This window comes from Trachypithecus francoisi, unplaced genomic scaffold (genome assembly GCF_009764315.1).
Source record: "Trachypithecus francoisi isolate TF-2019V2 unplaced genomic scaffold, Tfra_2.0 Lachesis_group1, whole genome shotgun sequence".
Lineage (NCBI taxonomy): Eukaryota > Metazoa > Chordata > Mammalia > Primates > Cercopithecidae > Trachypithecus > Trachypithecus francoisi.
This window is the reverse complement of record NW_022681454.1, coordinates 41,589,728-41,613,256: the sequence shown is the minus strand read 5'-3', so window position 1 is coordinate 41,613,256 and position 23,529 is coordinate 41,589,728. Positions and strand designations below refer to the sequence as shown.

General features: G+C 38.5%; 1 protein-coding gene across 22 annotated transcripts in view; it reads right to left on the bottom strand.

Moving 5' to 3' along the window:
* Positions 1–6,486: 6,486 nt before the first annotated feature.
* The window catches only part of LIMCH1 (LIM and calponin homology domains 1), a 342,237-nt gene continuing 325,194 nt past the window's right edge, over positions 6,487–23,529 (bottom strand). For 9 of the 22 annotated variants that reach the window (XM_033214074.1, XM_033214075.1, XM_033214077.1 and 6 more), the window contains 6 exons: positions 22,652–22,773; positions 21,388–21,508; positions 19,253–19,339; positions 17,566–17,674; positions 14,821–14,923; positions 6,487–9,372 (listed from right to left, as the gene is read on the bottom strand). In XM_033214074.1, coding sequence (XP_033069965.1) covers positions 9,347–9,372; positions 14,821–14,923; positions 17,566–17,674; positions 19,253–19,339; positions 21,388–21,508; positions 22,652–22,773 — 568 coding nt within the window. In that variant the 3' untranslated portion in view covers positions 6,487–9,346. The remainder of the gene's footprint in view (positions 9,373–14,820; positions 14,924–17,565; positions 17,675–19,252; positions 19,340–21,387; positions 21,509–22,651; positions 22,774–23,529) is intronic. The other 13 variants (XM_033214081.1, XM_033214082.1, XM_033214083.1 and 10 more) reach the window with 2 other exon arrangements.

Here is a 23,529-nt window from a genome sequence, read left to right as displayed (position 1 = left end):
AGCAATGCCTTCCATCAGAAAGGCAAAAAAAATTAAGAAACCAGAGATACCAAGTTTTGAGTATGATGTGGGGAAACAGGGTCTTCTATGTTTTGTTGAACTATTTGGAGCAATCACTTTGGAAAGCAGTTTGTCAATATTTAGTAGGGTTGAAGGTACTCATAACACAACAAAACTTATGAATAAATGTGAAAACATAAAAATGCAATGAAGTTGATAGCCCCTGTGCATCCTCCTTGATAGGGATCCCCTTCCTCCTACACCAAATCCTGAATTTTGTTTGTGTTATTCCTTTGTTTTGATTTGCTCTTTTATTATATCGGGTACTCCCAGAGATATAATAAAAGGCTTAGTTTTCTATTTTCTTTGGGCTTCATATCAATGATGTTGTACTGTATGTAATTATGGGTGCCTTGCTATTTTAATCTTATATTTTCTGAGATGCACCTAAATATATGTGTGTACTCTGTAGTTCACTCATTTTTCACTACTAAAATAGAATACTGTAATATCCAAACTGTACTGTGAAGGACTTTCTTGAACGTGTCTCCCAGGGCACATGGGTGAGAGTTTTCTTGAGCTTCTCTAGAGTTTAGGTTAAGGCATTTATGTTCTAGAAGTGAAATTGCTATGTCAAGGGGTATGAGCTTCATCAGCTTCACTAGATCATACAAAATTGTCTACCTATATATATGTATTTTTCTTTTTTTCTTCAACTTTTATTTTAAGTCAGGGGAACATGTGCAGGATGTGCAGGTTTGTTATGTAGGTAAATGTATGCCATGGTGGTTTGCTGCACAGATCATCCCTTCACCTAGGTATTAAGCCCAGCATCTGTAAGCTATTCTTCTGGATACTCTCCCTCTCCCCACAGGCCCCAGTATGTGTTGTTCTCCTCCCTGTGTCCATGTGTCCTCATTGTTCAGCTTCCACTTATAAGTGAGAACATGTGGTATTTGGTTTTCTGTTCCTGTGTTAGTTTGCTGAGGATAGCAGCTTCTAGCTCCATCCATGTCCCTGCAAAGGACATGATCTCATTCCTTTTTATGGCTGCATAGTATTCCATGGTGTTTATGTACCACATTTTCTTTATCAGGTCTATTACTGATGGGCATTTGGGTTGATTCCGTGTCTTTGCTATTGTGAAAAGTGTTGCAGTGAACATATGTGTGCTTGATCTTTATAATAGATTAATATACCTATACCCAGTAATGGGATTGCTGGGTCAAATGATATTTCTGCATCTAGATATTTGAGGAATTGCCACACTGTCTTCCACAATGGTTGAACCAGTTCACACTCCCACCAATAGTGTAAAAACCTTCCTTTTTCTCTGCAACCTTGGCATCATTTGTTGTTTTTGACTTTTTAATAATCGCCATTCTGACTGGCATGATATGGTGTCTCATTGTTTTACCAATATACAATCTTATCAGTAGTGTATGAGCTCCCGTTGTTCCACATCCTCACTAACACTTGTCTTATCAAAGCTTTAAATTTCTATCAGCTTGGCTTGTATAAAATGGTATCTCATAATGGCTTAAATTTATATTTCCTCCCCCAAAATATGGAATATATTTGTGTGTTTTGCTCTTCATGTTTTCTATGAAATGCCCATCATGTCTTTTGTTATTTTCTATTGATCTGTTTGTATTTTTCTTATTGATATTCTGGAGTTATTTATTTTGGATACTAATTGTTGATTTTATGTGCAACAAACATCTTCTCTTGGATTGTAGCTTTTTAAAAACTTTCTTTTCACCATATAGAAGTTCTTAATTCTTAACAAAGCTAAATAATTTCCTGGTTTTTGGGAGATAGGAGGAGTCTTGTCTTACTGTTTTTGTTTTGTAGAGACAGGGGCTTCCTTTATTGTCCAGGCTGGTATCAAACTCCTGGGCTCAAGTGATACTCCTGCTTCATGCCTCCCAAAGTGCTGGGATTATAGGTGTGAGCCACTGGGGCCAGCCATCAATCTTACTGTTGTTTTAATTTGCATTTCTGTGTAGCTAGTATGGTTGAAAATTTTTTGTTATTTATTGGCCATTATATTTCTCTGTGAGTCTATGTATGTTTTCTATTGATTAGTAAAAGGCTTTCATGTTTATGGCCATTAGCTCTGTTATATTTGTTGGAAATATTTTCCCCAGCTTTTCATTATTTTTAAAATTTGCCTTCAATTCTCTTTATTATGTATTTAAACATATTTAAGCCTTTTCTTTTCCTGTTTTGCTTTTTTTTTTTTTGCACTTAACACGTTAATCTACCCTGAATTAATTTTATTGTAAACAGATGATGTTAATCAACTATCTGTCCTCTGGTCATTGGCTTGTGACACTATTATTATACCCTAAAGTTTTTATGTTTATTTGGATTTGTGTATCATATTCATTGCTGTGACAGTTAGAATTAGTTTATCAATTCTTGCCTGAGATATGTACTTTATTATCTTTACAGTAAATTTTACTGTTGGGCAAGGCAAATTCCAGTAAATTTTACTGTTGGGCAAGGCAAATTCCTTTGATTATTCGTTTTTTTATTTTTAACACTTTCTTGTATCATCTCAGAAAAGGCATTCTCCATTTGTCCAATCAATGATTCCATGTTTCCCAGAATGTTATCATATCAACAAGATGAAGTTTCTCGATTTTCAAGGTATCAGACAATCACAGATTTTCATGGATTCAGGAGGAAGTGTTCAATACTCCAGGGTCAGAGGTTGGGATAGTCAATTCCAAAGCAAAGGAGCATGAGTGTAGTGCTTGAGAAAATGTTGGATAGATGCTCCCTATAGCTCTATAGAGTCATCCTCAGTCAGTCAAGGTGTTTTCTAAGACCACGGGACCTGCTGAAATAATTCTCTATCTACCTGGTGAATAATAAAGAACACAAGCTATCACAGACAATGCCATTATTCCTGCTGAAAAACTGGAAACACTTTCATTCATGGATCAATGGATCTATTTGCAGTGAAATAATATTGTGGTATGGGAACCAATGTGGGGTGCCATCAGAATCCTTTCCCCATCAGAATGGTTAGAAAGAGACCCTCCCTTTGCTCAGGCCTGGGCTGTTGAGTTTGAGTTTGAGGTTTGGCTGTGAAGCAGAAGTTGAGTGGGACAATGTGTTATCTATCAGGCAGCACTAGTTTTTCCTTGACTCTGGAAATAAGACTTTGGGAGGGAAAAGGAGGTTTTGGAGATGGTACGTGTCTCCATCTCCAAGGAGAGGTCAGTGGGGTCTAGTCAGGGGTGTGGTTGGCACAGACTCCTCAGCCTCTACTGCAGCAACCACCAAGGTGTCCAAAGCCTTGCCACAAAGGAACGCTCCACTTTTCTTTCCAGAGTAAAAAAATCAAATCACAAGAGAAAAAAAAAATACTGCTGTGATTCGGATATTTGTCCCCTTCAAACCTTATGTTAAAATTTGTTCCTCAGTGTTGGAGGTGGGGCCTAACAGGAGGTGTTTAGGTCATGGGGGTGGATCCCTCAAGAATAGATTGAAGCTCCCACTCAAGGGTGAGAGAGTTCTCGCTCTGTCAGTTCCCATAAGAGCTGGTTGTTAGAGACAGCCTGGCATCCCCACTCCCACCCGCACCTCCTGCTTCCTCTCTCACCACGTGATCTCTTCATATGCCAGCTCCCCTTCACCTTCAGCTATGAGTGGAAGCCATCTGCGGACTTCATCAGATGCAGATGCCCAATCTTGAACTTTTACAGACAACAGAATGAGCCAATACTTTATTTATAAATTACCCAGCCTCCGGCATTCTTATAGCAACACAAAAAGGACTAAGACAAATAGTAAGTCCATTTGAATATTTGTTTATATGTGTAAATTAACTATAAAAACAGTGTTCTAGTCTCTGTTTGGGTGCAGATGAAATCCTACCAAGGTCTAGCTATGGTCAAAGGTCCTCCTAGTTGGTCTGGAATAAGATTCCAGACACGGGCACCAGGAACAGTTGGATAGGAAATTATCCTGATCCACCCTGATTGGGGACAGAGGGTGAAATACACAATTATGTAAAATCTTATACTCATCCAGAATAAGCCACTTATCCCTCTCATACTTCAGTCTCTCACCTGTAAAATGAGGAGGCATACATCTATCTTCTCACATGCCAGAAATGCTATTTGATAAGTAAAACAATGCCTGCAAAAGTGCATTTGGTAAAATGATGCCAAACAAATTTAGGAAAAGTTATAGTGTGTCCATTTGCACACTTTTCTGTCCTTTTGAGTCACTCAGAAGCATGAACATTTACCATTAAGGGGAAGGGCACAGTTGGGGAAGACACTGAACATGGGCATTTGTGAAATAGTAATGTTTGATGACAATGCACAAATACTGCTACCTAAAAGTGTTATGAATCGTAACAGTATCACCTGATGATTAATGGCTCTATTGGCTTCTTTCTCTGTGTGACCCAAGACACTCTGAAAAGCAAATATTTTGCATGGCCATTTCTTGATAGATTTTTCAAATAAAATGATCTGTAGCAGAGCAAATTAGTAGCAGTTGATAGAAAAGCAAAGAGGAGACTGAGCTATAGGTTGGAAACTAGTGGCCTCAGAACAAAATTGGACTTGCACATATATTTTGCTGAACCCTGCAATTTTGGATAGCACTGTGTTGGAAAATGTTTTAAATTGTCAACACTTAAAGACCAGAGATTTCACATAAAACGACTGATGAAGCCAAGTAGCTGCCTCTTTCTTTAGACAGAACTGTTCTTTTTTTCCAGTTTGCCATACTCCACGCTGCTCTCTATTGTCCTCTTCTGGGTCTCATTTACAATGCCTAACTGGTTACTTGGTTCGTAAACCCCTCTAGTCATTTGAGTTTATAACCACTACCTTACATAATGCCAAAGAATGGGGAAAGGAGCCTTGATTTGGACTCTAAAAGGAGTCCTTAGGTCTTGAAGAAAGTCCATGGAAAGAAAGCTGGTTCAACAACCTTGAGGCAAAGTGTTCGTTTTTGAATAAAGATATTCTTCACAGACCTCATATGAGAGTAACAGTCTTTGTTTAGAAATGCATTCTAGTTCAATGGGCTTTCATTTAAATAACAATGAAAATATTAAGTTCACCTGATAGCTACTAAAACTCTCTTATGAAAAGAATCCACTTTTCCATGCAAACAGCAGCAACTACTAACTGTCCACCAAACTGCAAAAATAAGACAATGCATGGTGGCAATTAGAATAGCACATCTTGGCCAGGCGCGGTGGCTCACGCCTGTAATCCCAACACTTTGGGAGGCTGAGGCAGGCGGATCACCTGAGGTCAGGAGTTTGAGATCAGCCTGGCCAACATGATGAAACCTCATTTCTCCTAAAAATACAAAAAATTAGCTGGGCGTGGTGGTGGGTGGCTGTAATCCCAGCTACTCAGGAGGTTGAGGCAGGAGAATCGCTTGAACCTGGGAGGCAGAGGCTGCAGTGAGCTGAGCTCACACCACTGCACTTCAGCCTGGGCAACAAGAGCAAAACTTTGTAAAAAAAAAAAAAAAAAAAAAAGGAAAAGAGTATCACGTTAAAGCAATTGAAAATTTCAGGGGATTTGCTTGGTATTGCCACCACCTTCAAATTTGGAACAGAGTGCAAGGCAGAATACATGTGTACTTCAGAGAGCCAACAGTGTCAGCAGGATGCTACTTTTTCACAGCAGATTCCCTGGCTCCACACCTGAGGAAAAGGGCCTTAGTAAACACACCTCACATATATAATAAGTGGGGAACATTGGGGCAGTGCTGGGGAAACTGGCAGAATACAGGGACTTCAAAAAGTTTGCCTTGGCTGGGTGCAGTGGCTCATGCCTGTAATCCCACCACTTTGGGAGATGGACGTGGGTGGATTGCTTGAGCCCAGGAGTTCAAGACCAGCCTGGGCAACATGGAGAAACCGTCTCTACTGAAAATACAAAAAACTAGCTGGGTGTGGTGGCACATGCCTGTAATCCCAGCTACTTGGGAAGCTGAAGTGGGAGAATCACCTGAGCCTGGGAGGTCGAGGCTGCAGTGAGCTGAGATTACACCACCGCACTCCATTCTGGGCAACAGAGTGAGACCCTGTCTCAAAAAAAAAAAAAAAAAAAAAAAAAGAAAAGAAAAGAAAAGAAAGAAGAAGTTTGCCTTGTTTTCGTCTAGCCAGTGCTGCAAGCTTACCATTATTTGGTTGTTTCAGACAAGTTCACTGGCATTTGCATGGTCTCTGCTGCTTATTGTGTGTCTCATCTCCAGGAGCTTAAACCCTTCCACAGAAGGCAATTCCTCAGTGACCCCCAAACCAGCCAGTGAGTTTGGTTTGCCTTCAATAGTTGACCTCAACTATGCATCAATAGGTATATGCAAACATGCAGCATTGCCATGATCTGTCTATGTAACCCTGGACCAAATGCTACAAGAGAAAGTTTGAGTCTCTCTTCCCCATGTAAGAAAACTAACTGCCACCCCTCCAAAAATAATTAATAGAATACAGAGTTGATTTGAGTATTTTATTTATAAATGTACATTTACTATAAAAGCTGTTGCATTTTAGACAACTTGTTGTTTTTATTTTTTACTGTTTCTCAGAGGCATTTTAGAATAAATATTTTAAATGAAAGTTAGTATAACCGATATAGAACATTGGCCCACCCAGAGCAGTAACATCTTTTGGACGGACTCACATATGAGGTGGATCATTTCAGTTTGTTAAATCTTACACTGTGTATAGATAACTATAATATGCATTGCATTAATCACACTACATAGAAAGGAAATGTCATGGAAGTTCACTAGTGAAAAACAAAAAGTTACCCATGATTTTTATTAAAGAGTAGGGACTAGCTTTTGGAGTATGAGAAAAATAATCAGACATACCTCTTCAGGAACAATAAATCACTCACTTGCCTCATCTGTTTTTTAAACAAACACATTTACATTATAGCTCAATGGAGCAGAGTATTTTTTTTTTCCTGGGATCTCAAAGATTATTTGAAAAGAAATAGATCATGCTCATTATGCTGCATTGGAAAAAACAAGATCTAGTCTGCCTAAGCTGCCATGTAACAGACTCGAAATGAAATCTAAATCAAATAGAAATAGAAACAGTTGGCAATTAGAATTTAGCAAATGTTGGAGATGATTCTGTGCTGGTGACTAGTGTTCATTATGGGAAAGCACATTTTGCAGTTGGAGAATGGGGCTTTATTTTTCTTGACTTGATTCTAGCTTCAATACATGTACAATGAGCCTCACTAAGAAATATGTATAAATGGGTTTGTGAAACTAGAAGAGAATGTACAATATTCATGTAATCCTTACATAACGGATGGAGTTGCACATGTAAAAAGTATTCTATAAAAATCCGTTATGAATGACCATATTGTACATGTTTGTGCATTACTGGTGGTATTCTAATATCATGCAAAGTGTAAACATCCACATTATCAAAATATTTAATAAAACATGCAGGTGAATAATCAAAATATTTGACTTGATCTGTACATTTTCAAAACAATTTTTCTTTTTAATTTTTTCCTTTTTTCTCTTTTTTTATTTTTATTTTTTCCTGTAAAACAGCAAACACCTCCATGAGAAGTCCTGGAAACTTGGAAGTGACTTCATCTTTCTTCAATGTACTGCATCCATAATTTGTCACTATGTGCAACAGCTTTGCATTTTCTAAGGCACAATTTTTAATGAAATGATGTGTAGATTTCAATCTAATAACAGCTCATCCAAATGACAAATATGGTCGAAATTCCTCCAGTGGCTGAGGAAATTTCTGCACCTATATGGAACCCACATGCAAGGAACCCATCTAGCATGTAATAAATAATCGCTAGCCATACTCAATAAGACACGGAAAAATTATTGCTTACATAACAGAAAAACATCTACTTGACCCCCTTTTATGACTACATCAATCTATTAGGAGTGTATCCATAGTCTACATTCACAAAATGTCATCTTGACTTATTTGCCATTGATTTAAGGCAGAATAAATAGTCCCCCTTTCCCCAGTCTTAAAAACAAAAAACAAACCAGCCTGGAGATCTACATTGTGATGATTTTTAATAACTTGACTCCTTTCTTGGCCAGCTGAAACTCATCGCACAGGGCAGAAAACAAACCAGCTCTCCACAAGAGTTCCTCTCTAAACTTCTCCACGGGCAAGGTCCGGAGTTCTTGATAGTAAAAAAAAGCGATGGAGAGTGGAGGAGAGTCGGTATTCATTGAAGTGGGCAGGGCATAATCTGTGCTGTAGGTTCTTGCTGATCACAGACCAGGGGCTGACCACATCATACACTAGGTGGATTCTATTAAGATGGACTTAACGCTTTTCTTTGGACACCTGTGCTTCAGGCCTTTAAGGAGAACTTGCCAGCAAGGGTGAGCAGTGCTCACACCTAATGATGAACTCATCTCGGTGCCTCATCTTCCATATGCCTCATGTTAAGTCTCTTATTGAAGACTCCTAATCTAGTGTCTCGAGAGAAGCAGGCAACAGAGGCCTGATGTCTGACATTGACTCTTTGGAAGATTAAACTTCCTCACAGATTTTGATAATGACTTTGGAAATGATGACTGAAATATTTCCCTCTGCTTCCTTCCTACCTTTGGGCAACGTCCCAGAGTGTAAATCTAGCTGATATTGCAAGGTTTTGCTTTATTTGATGAACCAGCCTATATTAATGACATAACTTCCAAGGTACACAAAATCTAATACTAACGGTGCAATAATTTATTGGTATAATTTCTACCTCCAAAGGTAAGTAGCACAAATGTTCCAGGATTACAGTATATATTATCAAACTAGTGTCTTTGCATTAAAAACAAATTATAGCTCAGAGATAGAGCTTGCTGTGATATTTAGTTTCTGAAATGCATTAAATTTATCCTCCAGTCTTAGAAGACTGTGTGTCTCAAATTGGCATGTCTTGCACTTTCTGCAGCTCAATTTGTAAACATAAAGTGTTTAATTCCTAGAAATTCTAAAACAAAACAGGTTTATTGCATCATTTAGCTAATTCCCAAAGAAGAGAATAATACATTTTAAACCATAAGCCTGTTTGACCATGCTAAAACCTTTTTTGAGCTATTCAGGATATTACAACCCCATATTCTTTTGTGTATACTGTGCAAATGCAAAAAAAAAAAAAAAAGAAAACCCAAAACAATAAACGGGAAAAACACAAACACTGTGCTACAAAAGAACAGATACCACCTTTCAGAAGAGCCTTTCAGAAATTAGGTAAATGCTGAGAAGCCCCTGAACTTGGGATTCTGTTAAGCAGTTGCCAGGGGACACCCTCAATAAAGAAATGGTGAGTGATCCGGAAGCTTGAAAACCATGTCACAATGTTGTAGGCTGCCCGGCACCTGTGATTAAAACAAACAACAACACAAACAAGGGTGGTCAGGCAACATTTCTCGCTTCAGACATTTTAAAACCTCCCTAATGAGCAACTGCCTTCACCAAAGTCTCCTCTTCCTGGGGACTGGAAACTTCTCCCATCCTGCTACTTGAAGTGTGGCCCCAGGACAAGTAGTATTGGCATCACCTGGAGTCTGTTTGAAATCCGGGCTCTTGAGCCACATTCCAGACCCATTTAATGCGGTGCACAGGTGATTCACATGCACCGTGAAGTTTGATCAAATGCTCTGGATTGCCCCTAAAGCAAAGTATCTCCATCAAGTTTTCTACCTTGTCATCTGGGGCAAATAAGCAAGAAAATAATCTCTTTTTTCTCAGTTTCCCTGGGTTTTGATTTCTCTAAGAATAAGTACATTGTAATATGAGGAATTTGACATATGATCTAGAAACAAGATTGCTAGATTCAGCAAGTATAAATACACAACACCCAGTACAATATAATTTCAGATAAACAACACAGAATTTTTCAGTATAAGCATATCCTATCTGATATTTGGGACATACTTATGCTAAATCCAGAGCATGCAATATTTGGGACATACACATACTTAAAAAAATGTGTTGTTTATGTGAAATCCAACTTTAACTTGGATAAAAAAAATTCCACTAGGTATCTTATATTTTATCTGGCAATCCTATCTAGAAAGGATTGTTTGGGTTCCGTATTTTCTGCTGAAACCTTCACAGGATTCCTCCTTTTTAGGCACTACAGTTGTGATGAGGCAATTGCAACATCTGAAAAGACCCCAGGGAGTTTGCATTAAATGCTTTTGCGAGAGTGAATGATGGAACAAAACACCATGTACAAAGACAGAGTCACCCAACACCCAAGCCCAAATGGCACAAGTTAAACATGTGACGGCTGGATGCATGACAGGTCATTTGTTTTGCACTTCCATTCCCATTTACATATGAACTTAAAAACTGTTTACATTGCTTTTAGGAATTGCATTTTAATATGCTGGCATGCTATTTTTCCCTTCAAGAGAAAAATTTCATTTAAATGTGACTAGTTACTTGGAGAAAATAGGATTATATATTCAGGTTTTATTATTCCACAAAATGAAATTATTTTGTTTCACTTAGAATGCCCACGATGTAAACCACCCTTCACATCTATCCATCTCCACTCCTCTCTATTTAAATCAAATTTTAAAAAGGAAAGAAAAATGGTTTTTAGCCATTTTTTTCCCATTCTGACTCTTTTATTGCATCTTGGATATATTTGACCAATTCAAGCATATTTATACTTCTCAACTGAATTATAATCCCCTCTACCTATTCATTCCTAAGGTATATTTATTCATTAGGACATCAGCAGAGAAATAAACAGTATTCTCAGATGTGCTGGTCATTCTCTCTGTCACGTGTTAACTTAATTGAAATTAGCCTAAAGATACTAATGTTATCTGGGAAAATGAACATGGGAGAACAGTTAGGAAAATTTTGGAAAAAATAATTGGAAAGAAGGTGACCATTGTTACCCAATATTAAAACATATTATGAAGCTACAATAATTAAAAACATTCAGTAATGGAGAATAAATAGGTTAATAAAACATAATAAAATATCCAGAAATAGACCTAAATATATATGGGAACTTAGTTTATGAGAAAGCTGGCATTTCAAATTAGTGAGAAAAAGAGGGATTATTCATTCAGTGATATTCATACAATTGGCTAATTGGAAAAAAAATCAGGTCAGATATCAACCACATTTTTTTTTTTTTTTTTTTTTTGAGTCGGAGTCTGGCTGTGTCGCCCAGGCTGGAGTGCAGTGGCGCGATCTCGGCTCACTGCAAGCTCCGCCTCCTGGGTTCATGCCATTCTCCCGCCTCAGCCTCCGAGTAGCTGGGACTACAGGCGCCCGCCACCACGCCCGGCTAATTTTTTGTATTTTTAGTAGAGACGGGGTTTCACCGTGTTAGCCAAGATGGTCTCGATCTCCTGACCTCGTGATCCGCCCGCCTTGGCCTCCCAAAGTGCTGGGATTATAGGCTTGAGCCACCGCGCCCGGCCTCAACCACATTTTTTACCCCTAAATACAATCCTGATTATGATATATTTACATGTGAAGAAGAAAAAAAAAATTCTAGAAGAAATCTCAGCTAAATTTATTTATACACTTGAAATAATGAGTTTTCCTAAGAAACCTATAATCCAAAAAAGAAACATATATTTCTTTTATATGTATTAAATATATATATATTTAATTACATAAAATGAAAATCTTTTGTATGAAAATAAATCACAGAGTGGGAAAACTACTAACCGCAATATGCAGCAAATATAACAAAGGGCAAATTTCTTTAATTTGCAAAGAACTCATACAAATCAGGTGCCAAATAGAAGAATGGCTAAAGGACAGGGAAGCACTTTACAGAAAAGGAAATATAAATAGTAAATAAACATATGAAAAGATGTTCAAACTCATAATTACGGAAATACAGATCAAAGCAATACGGTGTTTTCCCCCCACCAAGCAGAGTGGAAATTTTTAATGTTTGATGATATCCAGAGCTGATACAGTCTTAGAGGAAAAAAAAGGGGGGTCTCTCATACATTTTGCAGGGAGAGTGCACTTTTCTGAATAATAATTAGGCAAGATGTCTGAAAATTTAAAAAGCACATGCCTTTTAAGCCAGCTGTGCTACTGCTCAGAATCTATCCTATGGAGATGCTTTGAAATATTCATCAAGATATATGCACAAGGATATATCTTAAAAATAATATTAAAAAATGGGAGACCACCAAAGTATCCATTCATAGAGAATTAGTTTTAAACTATAAGTCCACATAATGGGATTGCATGCAGCTATTTAAAAGTCATTAAAAAGAAAAAGGAGACACAGCATGTTATCTGGAAAAACTGCCAAGATGTATCATTAAGTTCAAAATGACAGCAACAAAAACCAAGTACAGAACACCATGACTATATGATCTTCACCTTTGTGAAATAAAACCAACACAAATCCAGGTAGATACATCATACTTATATGTATCTCTGTGTGTACGTATGTGCAAGTGTGTGCATACACATGTACAAACATATATTCTACCCCTACCCCAAGAAATTATTGGAAAGTGATTACAAGGGAGAGTTGCACTTTTAATTTGGTGTCTTTCTGAACAATTCAATTTTTCTAACCTTATATCATCTATAACTTTTATTTATTCATTGAATGTCTATAGAAGTATCTAGGCAGAGAAAACAATGGGCCTTGTTTTCTCTGGTAAATCCTGGTAAAACACTACATTTAAAATATAAAATAAAGAAAAAATCATTTTTGTGGCTACCTCCAAATCACTTTCTTATTTTTCAGCTCATTACAGGAACTCCATGGTTTTGAAATTGAAAGCAGTTAATGCCCTTTATATTTGCATATTTAAGAGAAAAATTCCTGGTCTTGAATTAAAAAGCTAATTTCCAAAAGAAATGACAATGAATCACCCAACCTCTCAATTTAAAAATATCTAGATGAAAAGAGGTCGGCCGGGCGCGGTGGCTCAAGCCTGTAATCCCAGCACTTTGGGAGGCCGAGACGGGCGGATCACGAGGTCAGGAGATCGAGACCATCCTGGCTAACATGGTGAAACCCCGTCTCTACTAAAAAATACAAAAAAACTAGCCGGGCGAGGTGGCGGGCGCCTGTAGTCCCAGCTACTCGGGAGGCTGAGGCAGGAGAATGGCGTGAACCCGGGAGGCGGAGCTTGCAGTGAGCTGAGATCCGGCCACTGCACTCCAGCCCGGGCGACAGAGCGAGACTCCGTCTCAAAAAAAAAAAAAAAAAAAAAAAAAGAGGCCACTGTCACCCAGAGGGGGGTTCATGTTTGTTCTGTTGGCATCCTTCAAGCACTTGAAATTATGAAACAAACTCAGATCTACAGCACTTTTCAAATCTTTCTGAGCAGTCCTTCAACCTAACAGTGCCCTCTTCTGGTTCCATAAATTATATTCAGCTGGTTCACTGAGGTTCACTGAGGTTCACTGAGGTAGAGAACAAGAACAATTTATAGAAGACGATAGGAAAAATTACATTGAACTCTGGGAGAAAAGAGTTTAGTTTTCCTTGTTAGCATATAAAAGCAAAAGTCCAGTTTAAATAATATATATATAATTATTACCTATTATACATGTATTATATGTGTTCATTTGTGTGTATATATTTATGATATATGGTATACTATTTATGTATTTTAATATATACAATATATGGTATAAAAATTAATATCATGCATGATAGCAGCAGCTCTAAGTTGGAACTGTTTTGATCTCAAGTCAAATATTTATTACAGATCTAAACTACCTGGGTTTGACTAAATTTTTAATTCCTATCATTTTATTAATAGGCATACATTTAACTGAATTTACTAAATCTATAGCTATAAAACAAATTACTTTCAATTTTCATTCTTAAAGTTTTCAGTCTTGCAGAGATTTGAGATCCATGTAAAAAGGCAGTAAAAACGTGACTTCATTTTGAGAAATAGTCATTCTTGAGTTTCACATTCCCTATCTTCACTCCAATTTTTTAAAAGAGTTTCTGACTGATGAATCTGCACTAAAAGGTCTTCTACTGTCTAGGTGACCCACCAGAAGGACTGTACTCATGATGGAAAATGAGGAAACATTCCGAGGCAAGCCACTGACCATTTTCAGATTTTCTAAACTGCGGCTAGGCAACAGCACCCCCTGCTGCCCTGCAAACTGACATGAACCTTCCACAGTAGGAGGCCCGGATGCAAGATGGGAAAGCAGGCTTCTCACTTACTAAGGCAGCAAATAATTTATTAAGTGCATATTGTTACTAAGGTATTGTAGAGATAGGAGGTGGGGAAGAATCCACAGAGAAGTAGAACCATCCATCATTGTTGCCTCTCAAGGAACTTTCCATTCAGTTGGGAACACATATGACGTAATGAAACTCCTGAATGTAGGGCGTGCAGACATTGATGAGTTGGTGCTCGATCTGATAAACAGTGGAGAGCCACTCTCCATGTTTAACCATCCCCAAATGGTGCCAGTTGTCTAAAGACATGCCTGAACAAGTGAGCAGTGTTTGACAGACCTTACATCTCCTTCTATCGCACCAAAATCTCTGTAGTGAGCTCAGGCAATGTTTTGACCTGCTAGTGTGCTGATGCACTTCAGGATAAAAAGAATTGGTCCACATTGCAGCAGTAAACTTCCAGGAAGAAACAAGTGGTAAATAAATGGTTATTTCACTATCTTATTTTTTTTTTTTTTTTTTTTTTTAACCTAGATGTTAAAAAACCTTTCTCTCAGAGTAGAGTGTTAATGGCTGGGGAAAAATATTTGAATTCCTAAATCGGGTCCTATGGAAGACATATGATTACACTCGGTCATCATGAGGGGTTCTCCCCAGTACTTACTTCTGGATCGCATGTAGCAATCATTACAGTTCAGAAGACCATTTCGAATCCTAACATCAGTCCCACTCACTGCATCTCCAAGCTGGCCTTTACAAATTCCACACTATAGGGTAAAAAGAACAGACATCATAAGATGCATAAGGAATTGTTTCTTTATAATGCTGAGTTACTGTTTATGTGAATAGCACAACAATCCCTTCTACAGTCACCACATTCGTGGAGCATCTATTATATGTAAGATGCTGCACCAGTGTCAACTTACAGCAAAAGCAAATATACGGTTAGCATGTTACCTTAATTCCTTGCATTTTACAGAGAAGGACACTGGTTCAGAGAGGTTCATTGACTTGTCCCAAGGTTGTGAAGCTGGTAAGTGGTAGCAGGTTGACTCCAAAGCCTAGCCTCTTAACCTCTATCATACACCATTTCTCAATCAAAATGGAAGAACCATTTCAAATGCATTAAACCCTAGTGGCTTTAAATAAACACATGGTCAATGAGTTATCAACTGAAACGTGTCCATCAATAATCTTTAAAGGCTTGCCAGCATTGTTGCTAAGTTCTACCAGATCAAAATTTCTAGGAAGTAGCTGTTCCATTTTTAAATTTTATTTATTTATTTATTTTTTAAGACAGTGTCTCGCTCTGTCAGCCAGGCTGGAGTGCAGTGGCACGATCTCGGCTCACCGCAACATCCACCTCCTGGGCTCAAGCAATTCTTCTGCCTCAGCCTCCTGTGTAGATGGGATTACAGGTGTGTGCCACCATGCCTGGCTAATTTTTGTATTTTTAGTAGAGACGGGGTTTCACCATGTTGGCCAGGTTGGTCTCGAACTTCTGACCTCAGGTTATCTGCCCGCCTCGGCCTCTCAAAGTGCTGGGATTACAGGTGTGAGCCACCGTGCCCAGCCAACTGTTCCATTTTATATTTCCACATTAAACTCAGTGATATTCAGAGCAACAAACCCACTGGGAATTTCCACCAACACAGGCTGAGTGCAGAAGGAGACTGTAGGATATACTTGGAGTTTGTACCAGAAGGGTACAAAGGGCAGTGGAAGTTGGTCTGGGTGCCAGCTTCTTGCAGGAGGACCAGGATCTAGCCCCTAATTCATGCTCTAAGGTGAGCTGGGACAGAGTGAGGCTTCATCCAAATTATGTTATAAGCTGCCTCTACGTTGCAAGAGTGGGGAATAAATCCAAGAGTGGATGTACCTTAAAGTGTCAGGCCAGCTCCAGGAAGTGAATGATTAGAGCGAATAAAGGCCTTGAGAGTTAAGAAGGCAAGTTTCTTGACCCTTGAGAATCTGCAAAGAGCCCTTACCACCTTGCTCATTTCCAGCCCTGATGAAGTTTCTGAGAATAGAATACAGTGTTGAAACATATTTCTTGGCATAACTACAAATCTTAAAAAGCATATTCCTTGAGCCTCAAAACATTCCTAGACAATTTAGGACATACATTATCTAGCTTAATCTTTACAAAGAGAATATTTTTGGTTGTCCTTTGTGGAATGGTTCTCTATAGAAATAAAACTTAGGAAACTGTGGTCTCATTCTAATACTTTTGATAAATGAAATCTAAAATAAGTATCTATGTTGTGTTTTGCCTATGATAAATCTTGCTTTCAAGTGATTACTGGTATTATTAAATTAATAATTTGGGGACAACTTCACTGACTTTCTCTTAGCTTATCAGCAAAGTGGGAGTTATTATAAACCCAGGCAAATTTACTTCATAGCCAAGGAAACTACCAACAAGAAATAAGAGAAAATTCAAGAAGGGAAAAGAAAGTATGTCAGGGTTATGCAGACCAAGAAATGACTCCTCCTCAGAGACAAAGGGTTTGCCTTCAAAAATTACATATTTTTTTGAAATGTGTCCATGAGTGGAAAATAAAGACAGGATATGCTGATATAGTCCAACTTATAAATTTCATAATAAATCAGGTATAACTGGTTAACTCACCTACTTATTACCAAGAGATCTGGGACTAGAATCCAGGCCTCATTTTCCATTTATTTACTAATTCACTCACCTAAAAATATTTATTGACACCTACTCTGCTAGGTAGAGAGGAAAGAGTGGTAAGCAAGACAGATATGGTCCCTGCCCTTACGGAGTTTCAGTTTATTAGAGGAGATAATATTTAAATAATTCGATAATCAGTAATAAGGACCAAGAAAGGTTCTATAACAACCTATAACAAAGGCAACTTAGTCTGGGTGGGCAGGGCAGCTTTTTCGAGGGAGTGATATTTAATCTAAGATTACAGACACATTCATTCTGAGATCTACAATTTTCTAACTAGCCATTGAATTGACAGACAATTTTCCACTAGGTCAAAGACTAAAACTGTTTCACATTAAGTCATAAGAGTTTAAGAAACAGCATAGACATTACAAATAAATCCACATGGCCCTAAAAGATTTGGAAGAGCATCATCCTCCCCAGCGTCCCATTCTCAGCCTCTCGCTGAAGTATATGTTCTTTAGCAACAAAAACTCTTTTGTAAGGACAAATTGCACAAACCTTTCTGCTTCTTCTAATCTGACATCCCAGAGGGATTCATGATAGGAGACCTTCCTTCTGAAGGATGGAATCCAACCACACATCTATACAACCCAGACAGGGAGACCTCACAGATAAAGCCCTCCAGAATTTCTAAGAGGCATTTCTCAGCACAGAACGATGCCAAAGGACATCACAAAATTGTGTCTGGAGAGAAAAGCAATAAGTACGTACCCTGAAACACTGGATGTGAAAATAGAGATTGAGGGTCTCGATGATCATCGCAGCTCCTTTACCCAAAGGAAGCCCACAGGAAGAGCACAGCTTCTTTCCACTTATAGACCTAGGTTTAAAAATATACGTCACAATAAAAACTTCAGTTTAGAATACCGGTGGTCACACACACAGACATGTAACCTCATGCAAAAATGAAAATGTGGATTTTTAAGATGCCTATATCATGAATGAAATGAGAATGACAGAACGGATGATGAATTGGAGATTAAACATTAGATATAAATGGCAAACAACTGCTATACTGGGTCTCCACTATGGTACTGAATCTGGTGCGTGTGTTTAAGTTATTAGGCTATTTGTTTCAAGAAGTTTGTGCTGTAGTCTATTCAAATGCCTCAGAATAATTCAATATATTTATCATACTTTTTTATAAGTCCTAAAAGATAACTGAGTTTCGCTTTGCTGAGGTTTCAATGTTGCTTTTAAATTTCCCGTAAGTGGTTCACTGGTCCACTACAGCATTTCTTTTTACTGACTAAGAAAACAACGCTTTTGTTTGAAAATAATCACCTGTGATACAGCAGACTAGGCAGAGGGCCCAGAGAGGTGAGATTTAATGTCTGCTCTGTCACCAAGTTCTCTGATCTGGTGTAATAAACTCACTTTGGGTTTCTCTTTCACCTTTTAATAGGAAAGGATTGGACCAGATTATCTCTACGACTTCCTCCAGCGCAAACACTCTGTGAATGAAGGCACTTGCCTTCTCTCTAAACTGTAAGCCTGAGGGCAGGACTGAATCTATCTCCTGTCTGTACCCCTGCAGTATCCAGTACAGTGCCCAGCAATGGACTGGAACCAAACCAGCAGAGCAAAACCAGGTGAGAGGACACCATCAGCAACCCATCTGAAACTAGACAGCTGTCCTCTGAAAGGCAGCTTTTATACAACTAAGATCGTACTGCAATGATGCCAGATGTCTGAGAAGCTCTTGGAATTACACAAGGAATTTAAAAATATGCAATATCATTTGAAAACCAGCAGGATACAGAGGGACAGGAGAAACGGAAAGGAAGACAGTAGAAAAGAGGAAGGGTTCCCCTAACCAAATGCTATTTATTAGTATTCCCCTCTTATCCAATAGTTAAATGAAATTTCTACATCAAAGAAAATCTCTGAGCACTCAGTAATTTGTCTCTCCAGGGAACGGGAATTCAGGCAGCTTTTTAAAATATCATGGGGCCCAGTTAATGTCCAGAAGTCATCATTAGAGAGCTGGAGTAGGTTAGAAGGATGAAGTTTCGTTTGTCATCCTTCGCCTGGTTCTCTGTAAGAGCCATGAGCGGATCCTGCCTAGAAGGGCTGAGCCCTCTTGGAAGGAAAGGCGCCAGCTTTGGAGCCCAGCAATTGTCTGATGGATTTTATTATTAAATTGGAGGTTCCACACAATGTAATTAAAGCCCTATGGCCATAGCGGCACCAATGTCACAGGCCTGACTTTTTCTATTGCAGCTGATAAATCTGCAGGCAGATGAACAATGTTCTCTTTCTTCTTGCCTCTGTGTGTGTGTAGGAAGAGATGTGGATGGACACATCCCTCAAAATCATTTGGCAAGCACTAATTCAGTTGAAATGATGCTTGGCAAGCTCTAGTCACAACAAAGCAGCCTCAGAAAGGCCTGCTGACCTCTTGTACCTGTTTGGTGACTGACCGGGAGGGGTGGGAGAACAGGGAGAGAAAGGCCCAGCCTGGAAGTGCTCTCGGGGACTTTTCCTGTAATGTGGTAAAGGAGTCAGAAATTACGGCAAGTAAAGAGAAGCCAAACTCCATTTTAAAAAGACACTTTAGATTAGGAAAATAAAATAAAATAAAACTTTCTCGACAACCAAATCAAAGACCACAGCGTTTCCTGGCAGTATTTTTTTTTTTTTTAATGAACAAAAATACTAATAATGTCTAGCAAGAATTGTACACGTATTAACTACCTAAAATCAAAACCAGGTTGGCATGCTGGCATTGCTGAACAGAAAAGACAGAATATTTTTATAATTTTTATTTTTAGTTAATTTCTTCGTTAGCTAAAATTGCCAGGTTGTTTTTTAAGTTGCTTGCCAAACTGCTTTGGCATGCTAATTAGATGTAAAAACGATGGACTCCGTGGAACGGGAAAGATGAGGAGGGATCCAGGGAAGATCTTCAAGGAGAGCCCAGAGATGAAGGGCAGACCTTAAGGGAGCTCTTTTCAGTGACTTCCCTTATCAACAAATTCATTATGGGTATGTGTGATGAAGGGTCATGTTCAAAACATGTAACAACTGATATGTCGTAGCCATCAAGAAGTCAGAATGGCTCCCAGCTAGAAGCTACCAGAATGGTTGTACGTGAGCCTTGCCTGTGATTAAGCCATCAGTTCTGGGCTCTTGCTTTTAAAAGTGAGTACCATTTGTAAAGAAAGGGGTAGAACACAGAAAAGAACAAGGGAAAGAAAAATACCAACACGGAAGTGAACAGCGTGTGAGTCCACCTGTCTTCCGCTTTCAGCAGAACTCCCTGACCCTGCTTCCCACCCAAACCTCCCTTGCCAGTGAAAGCTTGTCTTCTTCAAATATCACATTTTCATGTAACACCCTAAAGTATAAGTACCAATGCTTAAAAAAAGATTAAACATCACTGCAATAATCAATACCGATAGTGATTACTTCCAGGTAATTTTAACTTCTATTGATTCGAGTGTCACATAGACAAATAGAAATGAAACTGGATAGACATAAAAGAAACAGAGGAAATGGTTCAAATATTGCATTGGGGAAAAGGAAAATGTAACAAGAAAATATAAGGCAATAAATAAATATTTTTCTTTTACAAAACAAGTTCTCATCATCATCATCATCATCATCATCATCATCATCATCACCTTCATCACCTGCACTTACTATTAGCCAGGCACAAAACCCTGTGAGGTAGGGACTATTGTCATTCCCATTTTGTAAATGAGGCAGAGGAAGATTAAGTAATTTGCTCAAAGTCCAATGTTGGTAAGTGGCTGAGTCAAAATCTGAATGGAGGTGGTCTGGCTCTAGGTAGAATGACTGATTACAGTACTATGAATGTTAACATTTTAAACATCGTGATTATAAGGTATCTCTGGCTCAAATATGATCTTACTGTGAAACTGAGGGTTCATTTTGAATTCCTCTACTACTTAATCAGTTAAATAATCTGGACAAGTTATTTAACTTCCCTGAGCCTCAATTTCGTCATCTATAAAATGGCAGGAACAATCTCATAAAGTTATTGGAAGGGTTCAGTGAGTTAATAGATAAAGAGGAGGTAAATATATGTAAACTCTTCAACAGAGTGCCTATTATAATGAAATGGTTCAAACATGATAGAAACTATTATTGTCAAAAATACTTTCTTACAAAATTAAAACACGGCCCAGGTAATTACCTTAAGGGAGAGCATAATAATGAGAGAGTAACATTTTTTTCTTGAACGAAACTTTGTCCACAGACTTTGAGGCAATTTAACTCAAATCAATTACAAACACAACAGGCCTGCACCTGCTTTCCAATGTTTAAATTTGTGGGCTAAAAACATAACTTTGCCTATTACAACTCGATAAATTCAGAGTACATATTCACTTGCCAGAAAGACTGCCCCAAACTTCCAATGATGTTGACTATCTTGTCAATGAGATTGACAAAAAGCACAAAAATGCGGCTGTCATCTTGCCATCTCACATTTTTCATTCTTCCCCCTTCTAAGTTAATGAATTTTTCAAAAAGGGAATCCCACAACCGTCGTGTCTGGTTACTCACTTCCGCCTTTCACTGGGAGACTCGATCTGATGGTTAATGCTTTTATCCAGTGGGAGGGTTTTTGGCTTCACGTCTTCTGAACTGTGCATTGGATTTGATACCTGCTGATTCTGGGATGGATCTGAGGCCAGTTAAAGAACATAAATGTAGTGCACAGTAAAATCACCTTACTACCCAGGAAGTCACCTTTCTTTAAAGTGCTAACGCCTGTTGAGGTTTCATAGCGATTTCATGCAGGTCATGGGCACATGGTGGTTAGAGAGGCCACTTAAATCACTGCATCATGATTTAGTTCTGGAAGCAAAGGAGGTTAGGAACCATGCCCTTTCCCCTTGCTGATTTCTGATGTCATAAAACAGTACTTTAAAACACTGACTTCTTATGCATGAAAGAAAGCAAATCTGGGTGGACGCAATTATAACCTGGAACATCATTTCTAAAACACAGTGAACACCCATTCCTTTCTCTGACTCATGGATCACATCAACTGTGATGTGGTTTAAATCCACAGGGCACCTGAATGGTATTCAGCTTGCAGGGATATCTCTGTTTGGGAACATGCACAAATCTATGCTTATGTATTATAATCAACTCAGGTAAATATCTGTGTAGACAACAGGCTAAAAACTGTAAGGCAAAATTCATTAATTCCACCATTATTGCTTTGGCAATAAATACATTTACCAGGGTCACTCTTTTATCCTCTTAGTTCACTCCTCCTCTTTATATCATTTAGTATTTGAGGTTTCAGTTATCTAGGAATGATACTGAAGACCCTTGGCATGTAGAATTTGGTCATTTTGGTGAGGAATACATTTAAATTTTGTTGTGGTGAGCCAGGAGTGTGGGAGACACGGGTGGAAATGAGGGTGAAGTGGCAATGGGAGCTGACGGGACCTTCCCACCATTCCAGTACCTGCATCTCACCCAGCTTTGGGGATTCCACTCCTCCATAAGCATTTTATGGGGAGATTATGTCCAATGGTGGAATTAGGAATTTGAGGAAGTCTCAGAATGCACTACTTATGAAGGTCAAAGGTTTTCTGTAAAGTTACATTTTTTTAAAGTGCGAACACCGTCTCAGGTCTCACTGAGTCCCCAGCACAGAGTGGTGGGAGTTTATTCGCTATATATTGGGCATAAGCTAGAAGTCCAGGGCTCTTAGAAAGAAGCCTGTAGCCAGCAGAGATCATAGCTTTCTGGACAATGTGAGGGTCTAACAACAATTTAAACATTGAATGAAACTGGTCTTCTCCATTCTTACCCTGAGCAAGCTGTGGATTCGTCCCACAGTGTGGGGCCCCAGCCTCGGTATCCAGTTGATGGTCTTCATGAACTCCTTTTGATACAGGGTTTCCAGAATGAGCCAAGGCCCCTTGAGTTAGGCTGTTAAAATAAAGAGGTATACTTCAGAGCAGACAGAAAAGTAACTCAATGAAACTTCTTGGTCCTATAACTTAAAGGATGGAAGTACCAATTACAATATAAAAAAAGAGATGGGACTATTTATTCTTTTTATTTTAAAATAGATTTAAAATGATAAAGTACTCCAAATTTCTATTATCCATCCACTTAACAAGCTCAACAAACTATCATTTCTGATGGCTTCTCTGTCCACAAAGGTCTTCATTCTAATAATTTCAAGGAATGCCAGTGCTAACCTGATGTTCACAAGAGAGGACTTACTGTAAAAATCATTTAGCCACATGGAAACTTTGAAGACCATGGTAACTCACTGGACTTTCAGTGGCTTCTGTGTGCAAAGAATGAACAGATGGAGGAGATAAAAGGAAAGTTTTTCTGGTGAAAACAGGGACAGCCTGGAGAACTAGCTAAAATTCATGTAAAATGTGTGTCTGGAGAAATTGCAAAAATGCAAAAAATTGCAAAAATGAAGGTCAGAGGTTTTCTGTAAAGTTACATTTTTTGTACATTTTGTAAATAGCTTATCAGCATCATTCAGATCTTCCTGACTAGTGGTTTTCATTGCATAAAACTGAGAAGTCCCTTTCAAGAGTATAAACTGGAAATTCATCCAAGGGCCCTACAGTTTCTGGACATAGGCCTGAGCACCTGCAGCTTACAATTTAACCAGTCTTCTAGCTAATGAGCACAGGAGGATTCTCAGGGCAAAATCCCATC